Genomic DNA, 12969 nt, shown 5'->3' on the forward strand with positions numbered 1-12969 from the left:
ACCGACCGACCCCGTTTAACAAAAATTACAATTCAAAAGTTAAGAGCAAGTAAATTTGTGTTGGTCATTTTTATTTAAAATTCCGTAACCGATTACAAACTGGCCCCGTTTTATATTAGGTAAATATACAGCATCAAATGCCAACTTCTTGGATTTATAACCTTAGTAAAGAGGAATTAATAAGGGAAAGTAGGGAAAGGAAGCTACCGACCGTAAATTTAACCGTTGACAAGCTGAGGAAGCAGCTGTCCGACCACATCAGAGAAGAAGAGGAGGAGACCTTCGAGATGACATCCGAAGACCAGACCAAAACCGCTAGCCAGCTGAACCTGTCATCCATCGTGAGGGAATGGAATATTTCGTTCGACACCGCATGCGACCCGGTTGAGTTCATCGAACGCTTGGATGAACTGACGTCGTCAGGTGACGTCCCGCAGGACCGATTACTCCAGGTACTACCTAAAGTACTAAGAGGTAAACCGCTGTTATGGTACAGGAACAACTCTGACAACTGGAAAAAGTGGGAGGACTTCCTAGAAGACTTTAAACTATTCTTCTACCCGGCGGGATACGAGAAAAACCTGCTCGAGATGATCATCGCACGAAAACAACACCACCGTGAATCTTTCGTCAATTACCTGACCGACATACAAACCCTGATGAGAAGGTACGGAAAAATGACCAAACAAGAAAAAGAAGAAAGAATCTACGAAAACATGAACGCGAACTACAAGTACTACATCAAGAAGCAAGACTTCACCAGCCTCGGGGAATTAATCAAACAGGCAGCCGAGTACGAGCAGATCACAGAAGAATCTTCATCTCAACAATGGAATCACCGACCAGACCGACACCACCAGACACCGAAAAGTCAACCAGAAACATCACCAGAACCTCGCAAAATACACGAAAAATACAACAAGACCACGTGCTGTTGGAACTGCGGCAAAGCAGGCCACTCACACAAGGAATGCCGGGGCAGGCAAGTACTGTTCTGTAGCCAATGCGGAGTCCTCGGGAGACTAACGCGCAACTGCTGCAGGAGAGAAACCAAGTTCGGAGACACGAACATAACCGCCGAAGAAAACCGACCAGAACACCGAATCTTCGAAGACGTAAAAATAGGGAACATCACATACCGAGCTCTAGTCGACACAGGCTCCACCAGATCTTACATCAGTAGAAACATTTATGAAGAGAACTCGAAAAATGCCGACACTGAAAAAGTCACAGGGATGCGAGTAACCGTCGCAGATGGCAGAGTCATGGACGTGAAACTCAAAATAGACCCAGAAATCGAGATACGGCAGAGAAAATTAACACACGAACTCTTCGTACTACCAGCTTATTCACCGCCAAACCTAGTTATCATAGGCATAGACCTCCTAAGAAAGACAGGAGCCACAATAACCTGGGACAACAACACTGAAAATACACCGAAAGTCACCGAAGTCGTCGCACCAGAATCAACGCCACCAGACAATAATATAATCAAAATCCCAAGAAAGTCAAAATCCCGCAAGCAAAAGAAAAAACATAACCAACAACATCCACCAAGATATCCCGACACAGCTCCAATCCAGGAACGAAAAGGATGGTTCGAGAGGAAAATGACCGAAACCCGACAATCACCTGAAAATGACCCAACATTCACAATCAAAAACGGCTCACTCCATAAACGAATTGTAAATCCGAGGTACGGGGTCAAGATCAATGCACAATCGCAATGGAAAATATGCGTTCCGACAGTGAAAAGAAGGTCGATTATCGAACAACAACTTAATGAACCGACAACAACAGGCCACCGAAGCACGGGAAAAATCCTAAAAAGCATTGCCGAAACATATTACTGGCCCGGGATGTACAAAGATGTTCTTCATCATATGAAAAAGTATAAAGAACGACTAAAATCATCGTCATCAAACTCGCCGCAACCAAATTCCACCGAACCGAAGCAGTAATAACCTACCGACGACGTCATCACCCATCGCCAGATGTGCCTAGCCGCGGTACTCATGCGATGCCGAACGAAACGATTTATTCCAAACCTACCCTCAATCATCAACATAATGAAGATTGAAGACAAATAGCCGTAAAAAGTTATAACATATGTATATTTATGACCTAGTCATTCCGTACCGCACCGTATAAATCTTATTTTGTATAATTTGTAATTTAATTACAGATATACAACCGAAAAACCGCAATCTGTATAAAAAATATAGAAATAGGTTAAAATGTAAACGCAAATGCACACATTTTACACCGTCCGTCCGTAGTTTAATATAATGTAAGTAAATAATAGACACACAGACATGTTAAACTTATAACATACACCTTTTTGCATCCAAGTCACAAGCAAAATGTAGCTCAGACTTAGAATAAGGATTGTAATATTTTTGAACGCAGCCCAATACGTTACTCTGTGAACGTACACAGGTTAGAATTTTAAATGTCAAGTGTCAAACCGAGTAAAATTTCAGCGCAAGGGCACATGCCGTATAAATTTTATGTTATTTGCAATGTAAATAATCTAAAACCGAAAAGCTGAAACCGTATACCTAATGTAATTACCAGGAAAATGTATATCAATACACAATAAGTTATACATACATAGCCTACAATGTAAGTAAAACCAACCATACATTTTATCCTTGCTCATAGCTTGTAAAAGCAATATATTCACATCTTTTATACATAAAAGAACCCCGAATATACCTGAAACCGAATGTACCGAATGTCCTGATTTACCTGCACCAAGCAGGGATGAAATGCTCATGGACAATACCGTGTAATCTTTTTTTCCAAAGTTAATAATATTATAAATGTAAATTAACCTGAAATAAATCTAAGTAAATAAAATGTATCCTGAATCCAGATAATAAAGTAGGAACATGTTGTAAACAAATGCACCAGTACATGCACCTTTCTCTTTATTTTTTCTTGTATGTAACTACATAACCTGTGAATTTTTACCAGGTAAAAATTCTCCTGCTGATGGGGGAGAATGTAACAAACCATCCACCGCACCTACCCACATACCGAAGCCACAAGAGCGCCCGCGAGGCGAGGTGGGGCACCACACAGGCGACTCCGGAGAATACAAGGGGCGCGGGGCGACCCGCCTATAAATAGCCGCCGGACCGCCGCGCAGGCACCATTCGTCACCTCCTGCTCCGACGAGTGACCAGTCCGTTCCCGAGATCCTTCCCCACACCTCTATCTATCTAAGTATCTATTCACGCACACTATTCTCACTACACCGTCCTCCCTACGCTGTGGGTCGCCTACTAGCGGATCGAGGTTCCCCGGAATACACGGACGCCTGGGTCGCCTAGTTTAAAGCGGCCGTGTACCGAACTATACAATCGCCGAACACACACCGGCCCTTAGCCACACGTTCTATCAACACAAGTACACTCCACAAATCCTGGAACAAATCCACACATACCACCGGTAATCGCCCGACCTCCTGTACCCTGTATTCCTTCCCCTTATTAAGATAGAAACATCCGCGTAGGCCCCTTCAGGGCCCGACCAATATAAATATCAATAACCGTGATAAGTATTTGTGCATTTGTGTAGTGTGTTAATATTTAGTACATAAGCTGTAAGTACCCTAGATATATAAGTTAACCTGGTTGTAAATAAAGCGGGTCCAGTGCCGCCTGAATTGTGTTACACTAATTAATCGGCATTATTAATTCTCACCCCGTACACCTACCGAGGTTATTTCCCTCCAGGGGCCTCAGGATCAAGATAAGGATAGTTAGGACCGCTTCACGGTCATTGTAGATCCCCCAGGCGACCAGGCACTCCTTCAGAGGCCGACGCCAAGCTGAGCTAGTCTAAGACCGCTTCCCGGTACATATTAATTGAGAGTCATTAGGTAGGTACCAGCCCTAAGTACTAGGGACGTTAGTCACAAGGGTAAGTATCACATAACAATATAGCACACAACCCCTACTCTCGGGGGAGGCCAGGCAGGTCGATTCGCCCAGGGGTCGCTCCCCGGTGATCCAGACCAGCTCCTGCTGAGCTGCTACATTACAACCTATTTACAACAGTTAATGGAATTCAAACCGCTGTCGTCGATTTCTGCGAGTAATTTGGATTTCTTTAATGACCGATTTGTTAACGCAGTACGCGCCCTAAAGAATCTAAAGTTAACAGACTTACAAGACTTCATATTTTTGCAAACTGCCTTAACTAAATTAGATCCTGATACCGTGCGTACTTTTGAGAATAGTAATAATAATCAGTCTGAAATTCCAACCTTTGATAAGCTCGTTGAGTTCTTGGATAATCAAACTAAAATATTACAGCGCGCACCGACCACTGCGGCCGCCGGTGGTGGCGCTGCATCAGCATCACGATCGGCTGTTCGCCCTAGATCTAATAACAAAAACCCGCCGCCTCACTACAATGCGTACGTTAGTACCGTCGACTCTAATTCCGCTCACAAGTGCTTATGTACAAACATTGTACATCATCATTTGTTCAAATGTCCCGAATTCCATAAAATGTCTCCTCACGAGCGTTTTCAAGCCGCGAAGAATTTAAATGGCTGTATAAATTGCCTAAGTACGAAGCATAAGATTGCTTCCTGTCAGTCCGCTTCGGGATGCCGAGTGTGTAAACAAAAACACCACTCGCTATTACATTTTAATCGAGAGTCGAATCCGTCACCCGCTTTACAGAACTTAACCACTGTGCCACCGCGCGCCGCGGTCATTGACTCGGTTGGTGGCGGCGGCGGCGGCGGTGCATCGCTTACGTCACAGCCAGCTGATGCGAAATCATCCGTTCCCGCGCAAGCGGACGTCGCGTTGTGTTCGACGTTCATTGCTGCTCCGCGTCCTTGCGTGCTTAATGCCGCTGCCGCTCAAAGTAGTACGCCGCAATGTAATACGCCTACTACTGTTTTGCTCGCTACCGCTATGGTAGCTACGTACGATAGTAAGGGTAATAAACAATTTGTAAGGGTTTTGCTGGATTCTGCATCGCAAAGTCACTTCATTACCAGCGAATGTTGTGATCGTTTGGGGTTACGGCAGAATACCATTCAACGTACTACTGTGAGGGGCTTCGGGGGAACGGAGAGGGCACCCCACGGGACAGTAGACTTACAGTTTTTCTCGCGCTTTAATAATAACATAAAATACAAAATCAATTCTTTAGTTGTTGATAAGATTACTGACAACTTACCTACCGCTTATGTCGACTTTTTTTTTTTTTATAAAGTTTATTCATATATTTTTCTTAATTGGTATTACAATTTAGGTCTGCCAAACTGCGCAGCAGTTTGATGGCGGACATAGCACTCTCTTAATACAATAAAATAGGCAATTATTAATACTTTAGGTACTTACATATCTATGTTTATATAAGGTGAGGTACACATTATCATATCTGATCTGAACAACAGTAAGTCAGAGAACACAAAGATGCAGTAATAATTTTGACTTTGAAACAGTGAAGACGGTAAGTAGGTAGATAACCGGACTTGACATCGTAAGTTAACTTAATATCAGGTAAGTAATATCGACAAATTAATCTAGTACTTTTAGGTATATATAATAAAATTATAACAGAAACAAAAAATAAAAAATGTTTAAATAGGTACAGCCTGCAGTCAAAATACTAACTCCACCGCCCTGCCATATCTTAATAAAATAGCATTGGCAGACGACCATTTCGCTACGCCCAACAAAATCGATGTTTTGATTGGTGCTTCGCTGTTTCCGCATTTGATTCTTCCCGACGACGTGGTCTCCAGTGGACCATCGGGGCCGCCCGCTATTCATACAGTGCTAGGCTACGTACTCATGGGAGTCGTGCCTGCGCTCGCCGCCCGCCCAGCATGCGTGACGTCATGCTGCGCCATAGTGCCACAGCAGCCTATGGATCATTTAATTACCCGCTTCTGGGAACTGGAAGAAGTCCCCGGCTCGCCCGTTCAGCACCCCACGGATGTTGAATGTGAACATTTTTACCGCTCGACTACGGAACGTGACCCCGTGACCGGCCGTTACACTGTAGCTCTCCCGTTTGATAAAGACGTGTTTTTACTTGGGGACTCCTATAACATTGCTCGCAAACGTTTTTTGTGTTTGGAGAAGAAGCTCGAGGCTTCTCCCGAGCTTCGTGCCGCTTACGATGACGTCATTAAGGACTATATTTCCAAAGGTTATGTGGAGCCACTGACCGTTCCCCCGCAGGCGTCATCGGATGATTTGTCCCCGAGCTATATAATCCCGCACCATGGTGTCCTCCGCGAGGACAAGTCCACCACGAAGCTGCGCCCCGTGTTAGATGCAAGTTGCAAGACTTCATCCGGTGTCTCGCTAAACGAGGTGCTGCACAGTGGGCCAAATTTACAAGGGGACTTGTTTAAAATTATTTTAAATTTTCGCCTACACGCTGTAGCGATGACCGCTGATTGCAAACAGATGTTTCTGCAGATTATGCTTCGCGAATCTGATAGACGCTATCAGAGAATTTTATATCGTTTTAATCCAAACGATCCTCTGGTTCTATATCAATTTAATAGAGTATGTTTCGGTTTAAAGTCAAGTCCCTTCCACGCGCTCCGCACTGTGCAGCAGCTCGTCGACGATGACGGCGCCGAGTATCCCCGCGCGGCGGAGATCGTCCCGTCCTGCCTGTATATGGACGATATCGCCTTTTCTGTTGATACAGAACAGGAGGCGGTGGACGCAGCAAAACAGCTGATTTAAATGTTCAAGGGTGCCCAGTGGGATCTTGTCAAATGGAACAGTAATTCACAATACGCACTCAATGAGTTGCCCGCTTCGCACAAGATACCTACTGAGGTTGAATTCGACAAGGCTACAGAGCATAAAATATTAGGACTCGGTTGGTCTACTGATAATGACGACTTTTATTTTAAAATCGACCCTCCTGATTTGGACTCAGTGTGTACCAAACGCACCATAATGTCAACGATCGCCCGACTTTGGGACAGAATGGGTTTCGTCGCGCCAACTGTATTGGTAGCTAAGTTATTAATTAAGAAACTATGGCAGCTGAAGGTGGATTGGGACGAAGTCCCGCCCGACCAGGTAGTAAGGCTTTGGCGACAATTTTGTCGCGAACTGCCGGCGCTTAATGAGATAAAAATCCCTCGTTGTCTCAGCGTCGCGACTGGTTGCGAGGTGACCTTGGTAGGGTTCGCAGATGCTAGTGAGCAGGCGCAAGGCGGCGTTGTGTACGTGCACGTCGCTTCTCCGTCGGGTAATGTGGTCCGCCTTCTCTGCGCGAAGTCCAAGATAGCACCCACCCCGCCCCATACGATTGCTCGTATGGAGCTTTGTGCAGTTCTTTTACTGTCGAAATTATTACGCTCAGTACTTGAAACGTATAATTCCCGCATTCCAATTAGGGTCCGCGCCTACACAGATTCCAAGGTTGCGCTTTATTGGATAAAAAATTCGCCTCACCGTTGGCAAACATTTGTTGCCAACCGTGTTATTAAAATAAATGAAAATGTATCCGCTGAAAACTTTCATCACGTCGCGGGGACAGACAACCCGGCCGACTGCCTGTCGCGCGGCGTCGACCCCTCCAAACTGAAAACCCATCCGCTGTGGTTTAACGGGCCGTCCTGGCTAGCATCGAATGCTTCACAGTGGCCTTCCTTTGATGAAGTTAACGATTCCACTTTAGACGACGTTCCCGAACAAAGGAACCTAGTTCACGCTGTTTTGACACCTGCTGACGAGTGTAGTATTTACCCCGCTGCTTCTCGTTCCTCGTCATGGACCAAACTCCTGCGAATAATCGTATATATATGTAGGGTTTTAAAACTATTACCACGCCGCGAACCTACGTGTATTACCGCTACTGACTTGGAGTACGCAGAAACTAAATTGCTGCAAATACTCCAAAACAAACATTTTAAAGATGAGTTATTAAATATTAAAAATGACTTGCCTGTTTCCCCGGTGCTTAATAAATTAAGACCGTTTTTACACAACGACCTAATCCGAGTTGGCGGGCGACTCTCCAATTCCGATTTAGATTTCGATAATCAACACCCGGTACTTCTGCCTCGTGATGATCACGCGGTTAACCTGATAATACAATATTATCACAAAAAATATTTGCACGCAGGGCCAGAGTTGCTCCTGTCATTACTTCGCCAGAAGTACTGGATTCTATCTGCTCGGCGCGTAGTGCGGAGGATAGTGCACCAATGCAATGTTTGTTTTCGCGCGCGCCCGCGTCCGACTTATCCGCTGATGGCTGACTTGCCCGACTGTCGCACGAAGCAAGTTACGAAGCCATTCACCCACACAGGTTGTGACTACGCAGGGCCTATCGCTTACACTCCTGTTCGTCGCCGTGGAGCTAAGGCTATGAAGGCCTATATTTGCGTCTTCACATGTCTTACCACTCGCGCACTACATATTGAGGTAGCGACTGACCTGAGCACCGCCAGTTTTTTGGCCGCTTTAAAGCGTCCCAACAAACATTTTACCCTCAGTTACAGCTATTTTTATAACTTTAACCTAAATTATCTCAGTTCTAACATAAAGCGATAAAGATGAGTTAAAAAATGAAATTAGTGTTAACTGCAGGTTTAAGTGTTAAAATGGTATTAGTCAAAGCAATTATAATTAAGATGTTATAGGTTTAAACTGTTTCTAGAACCTAAAGCTATACAAGAGTGCTCACTGACACCTGTTAACACTTATAGTTGTTAAGTGGTTTCCTTTAATACTCATATAAATCTTTAGGTGTCATATTGCATTTAGGCTGCAGGAATTGGTTATATAAGAGATTTTGTCAAGAGTGCAGTAAGACAAGATTCTTACAGTGTTGGAAAACTCAACAATGCAGTTTTAATCTTTAAGGTTAACTTAACTTACGCTTATTGCGTTAGGCAAGTAGACTGTAAAAGTAACGGTGTTAAGCAAGACTGTGCGGATCGACAAAGACTGCATAATACCCTTGGCTAAGAGTGTTCTATTTCAAAAAGTGTAATAGATGACTTAGGTGAGTCTATATGTCTTAAATGTAAGTTCGCCATTTGCATTGGCGACCTAACCTATAAATTACTGGGATAAACAATATTTTGCTTTAAAATACTTACCTATTTATGTGAATTTTGTCATTTCAGTCATGCCAATCGATTTATGAAACTAATGGACATACAGCAAGGATACAAAAAAATACAAAATTGAGTCGTCTATTTTATATTTACTTATGTTTCATTTGAAATCCTTAATAAATTCGGAGCGCATTAAAATTGAGGTGGGAAATATGGTATACATTACAGTAAAATTACAATGGCATATTATTTTCAATTCACAAAACATGTAAAGTCAAGTTAATATATTATATTTACTGTTATTTAGTATTAATCAATACTGTCACTTTAATACTTTCGCGTATGATTGCTGTTGACACTATTATTTTCAAACACATACAACTTGTATGGTAAAAGTGTATTCGAAAAACGGTAACATACTCACTTAACCCTTTTTTACCAAACAAATAAGAGTCAGGGTGTCAAATAACCATTCTACAACTACAACTATACCGGTAAAAGTTCTAGCTGAGAGTGATTAAACGCTCTTCTATAGTAACTTTAGCACTTCAATGACACCGTACTACAGGCTTTCTATAACTTAAACACTTCAATGACACCGTTTTACAGACTTTCTAAAGCCTTTACTCTCAAAATCGTGGGCCTCTTTCGTGGTTATAAGTGAGTTAGAGCACTCTCCTACACTCTTATACAGCTATGTCTTAACACTTTAATTTTCGAATAGAACCATTATACAAGTTATATGAGAGTTTTTTTAACGCTACGATGTTAGTTGGGGTTTCTTGTCCCGCCGAGGCCCGGTAAAGGTCATGCATTCTGATAGGGGAACTAATTTTGTCGGCGCTAATTCTTACTTACGCGACCTTTACAAATTTCTAAACAGCGACGAATTCAGTTGCAGTCTCAAGCAGGAGCTCACAGAAAACCGAATTGAATGGAAATTTAACTGCCCAGCCAGCCCACATTTCGGGGGGTGCTGGGAGAGCATGGTGAAGGTGGTGAAAGATTGGAAGATTCACCTATTTAAAGTGATTGGTCAACAGCTGCTTTCATATGAAGAGCTGGTTACTGTACTCGCTCAAATCGAGAGTGTACTCAATTCGCGGCCTCTTACTGTGCTCAGTGCGGACCCCGCTGAACCCGCCGCGCTGACGCCCAGCCATTTTCTTCACACCGCGCCTTTACTTTCGTTGCCCGCGGCTGAAGTGCATGACGACAACCTTAGCCTACTTCATAGGCACTCGTTGCTCGATAAACTCGTACAATCCTTTTGGAGGAGATGGAGAGTGGAATACTTACATGGCTTGCAGACTCGACAGAAATGGAATGTTCCATCCTCTGCTATTATACCTGGAACAGTTGTAGTTATCATAGATGATAACGCGCCTCCGCTTTCGTGGCCATTGGCGATTGTCGACAAAGTTCATCCTTCAAGGGATGGAGTAACGCGGGTAGTTACTGTAAGGACTGCTAGGGGCACATACGCTCGCCCGGTTGTACGTTTATGTCCGCTCCCGTTACAATAAACAATACATTACTATCTACCGCTGTAGTTTATAATTAGTTTTAGTTACCGCATTAGCTAGGCTATAATTTTGTCTCGTTTCACTTATGAATGTTTTTAAAGGTGACCCTTTAAGGGGGGAGGAAATGGTGTCGCCACCTATCTTTTAATATATTTACTTTCATAATTTTCGCAAGGTTTCGATCCTAAAATCCTTTTCCCTATTTCCGCTTATGTCGTGCGCCGCAACGCTACGTGTGGCAACACTGTCTGCGCCACCCACAGACAATCAGTTCCGAAAACGAATTCATGGCCGCCGTCGCGCTAAGTTATTCGCGATTGAACTTATTTTCAAAATAGACGATTGGCTAGTTGCTAAAGTCTTCCGCTTCTTCTTTATTCGTGGTGAACCGCTAACCGAAGAATATCAGTGTGTGTGTTGAGTGCTGCAGTGCTTTGGATTGCTCTGATCTCTGATCGATCGAGCACGTGGCGCCAGGCGAGGGTCTGGAAGCCGGCCGCCTTTTCCTGGTCTCCTGAACTGCCTCCAGCGACCAGGTAGGTGCACGACACTTCATCAACCCTTTCCCTCGGTGAGACACCTTGCTGTAGTTTCTTTTATTTTTTTTCTATCGAAGGGACTCTGGCTTAGCGGCGTTACCAGTGACCTTGAGCTGATCTGATGATGGAAACGGAAGGCATTCAGGGGAACTCCTCAACTCAACGTTATATAGCAACTACTTCGTGTTTAGGCTTAAATGGTTCGTATTGATTAGTAGGACTTTTTGGTATCATTTGCACCTTACTTTTGATTGAAAATTATTGCAAATAAACTAAAAACTATAAAATAAAATAATAATTTAAAAAAATTAAAAAAAGACTTCAAAAAACCACTAAAATGAAAGAAATAATTTAAGGTTTACACAAATTCTACTCGTATGTGACAGTACAAATATATCTAAGCGGGAACTGTTCTTTTTTGAAGTTGGTGCCATATTTCTTCAGATTACTTTGTCACGCACCAAAATAGTCTTATTCCTATTTAAGTAGTGCTTTCGATTTTAAACTATGTATAGGTACCTACTACCACTACTACCAATTATCGTTTAAAATTTTATTGTTTTAAATATTATTATTTTGTATTAATTTAAGAAACTTTAAATGTGTTTTTTTAAATTATATTCAACATGATCTAAATTCTACAATACAAGTTCGCCTAGTGCCGAATTTGCAGATGAAACCACTTTAAACTTGTTTCATGTCAATAAATATACTTATTTTTACTTTTTACCTAACTAACAAAAATCTTAAGTTTTTATGTTTTGACTTTCAATTTATAGCTTTAATACCAACCCCGTTATTAAACCACATCTCTGCACCACATCCAGGGCAGCGATGCGTTGCACTGAGAACTGCTTTCGGTACTACTGAATTATTTATCACAGAAACTTTGTTTAAAACTACGCGGAGCAACTCACACTCGCGTGGTTACAGAATCGCGCCGCCGATTTCAATTTGTGGGCATATTTTGAATATGTTTGAGCTGTGGAATAGAATACGGGGTACTTTTTGATAGCCGTAGGGGTATATTCACTTAACATTTTATATCTTTATATTCGAGGTTGCCTGTAAGAGATTTCTCTTAGTGATAAAACCGCCTATTGTTCTTAGTTCATAGTTGATTACATATTTTTTAATGTTTTACTATTTGTGGTGACCAATAAAGTCATATTCTATATGGATTCCAGACGGTGTGAATATAAAAACTGATTGGCTGACCTACTGCTGTAATCTATTCCATTCTTGCACTAGGATCACAAGAATGGGACCCATGTTGGTCGGCGGTGAAAAATACTACAGCTGAACTATAATAATATAGTAGTAGGTTATAGTATAGTAGTAGTAGGTTAATATTATAAATGCGAAACTAACTGTGTCTATCTGTATGTCTGTCTGTTAATTTTTCACACTAAAACTACAGAACGGATTTGAATGAAATTTGGTATACATTAGGTCTAGAGTCTAGACTATGAGAAAGAACATAGGCTACCTTTTATTCCGGAATTCTCACGGGAAAACTTTTAAAGGCGAAGCGAAGCTCGCGGGAACAGCTATCCCTTATAAATACAAATTACAAATGTATTTTTAAGAGGTTTATAAAGTGGTGCAACATGCTGCTAATCTTTGTTTTATCTAGAAGTCCAAATTCGTGAGCTTCGCGCGACTTACAAACTCTTTGTTAGTTATTTGAATACGGGGGAAATCTGGTGTATGTACACTCACGGGCAATGAAAAGGTTCCACTGAGAAAATCACCAAATTGCTCCTAAACGGAAAAGGCTAGCTTAATGACTCCTTCTGCAACATTTAAGTACATTTAACAGAGCCTC

General features: G+C 42.4%; 2 protein-coding genes across 2 annotated transcripts; both read left to right on the forward strand.

The window, feature by feature from the left end:
- Nucleotides 1–5653: 5653 nt before the first annotated feature.
- LOC125489596 lies at nt 5654–6757 on the forward strand. Its single transcript, XM_048625847.1, has one exon. It carries the CDS (start codon nt 5829–5831, stop codon nt 6738–6740), a length of 912 nt encoding a protein of 303 aa, XP_048481804.1. The 5' UTR covers nt 5654–5828; the 3' UTR covers nt 6741–6757.
- A 21-nt stretch (nt 6758–6778) lies between these two features.
- LOC125489577 lies at nt 6779–12337 on the forward strand. The gene is made up of 3 exons (XM_048625719.1): nt 6779–8484; nt 9854–10140; nt 12329–12337. The coding sequence occupies exons 1-3, from the start codon at nt 6960–6962 to the stop codon at nt 12335–12337; spliced, it is 1821 nt and encodes a 606-aa protein (XP_048481676.1). The 5' UTR covers nt 6779–6959.
- The last annotated feature ends 632 nt before the right edge of the window (nt 12338–12969 follow it).

Source organism: Plutella xylostella, chromosome 15, assembly GCF_932276165.1.
Source record: "Plutella xylostella chromosome 15, ilPluXylo3.1, whole genome shotgun sequence".
NCBI classification, from domain to species: Eukaryota; Metazoa; Arthropoda; class Insecta; order Lepidoptera; family Plutellidae; genus Plutella; species Plutella xylostella.

Bases quoted from the DNA above. Each gene is read 5' to 3' on its own strand.
- LOC125489596 (XM_048625847.1), top strand. From the start codon at position 5,829: ATGGGAGTCGTGCCTGCGCTCGCCGCCCGCCCAGCATGCGTGACGTCA.
- LOC125489577 (XM_048625719.1), top strand. From the start codon at position 6,960: ATGTCAACGATCGCCCGACTTTGGGACAGAATGGGTTTCGTCGCGCCA. The intron at 8,485-9,853 runs GTCCCAACAAAC...ATGTTAGTTGGG, and splicing joins TTTTTTGGCCGCTTTAAAGC to GTTTCTTGTCCCGCCGAGGC.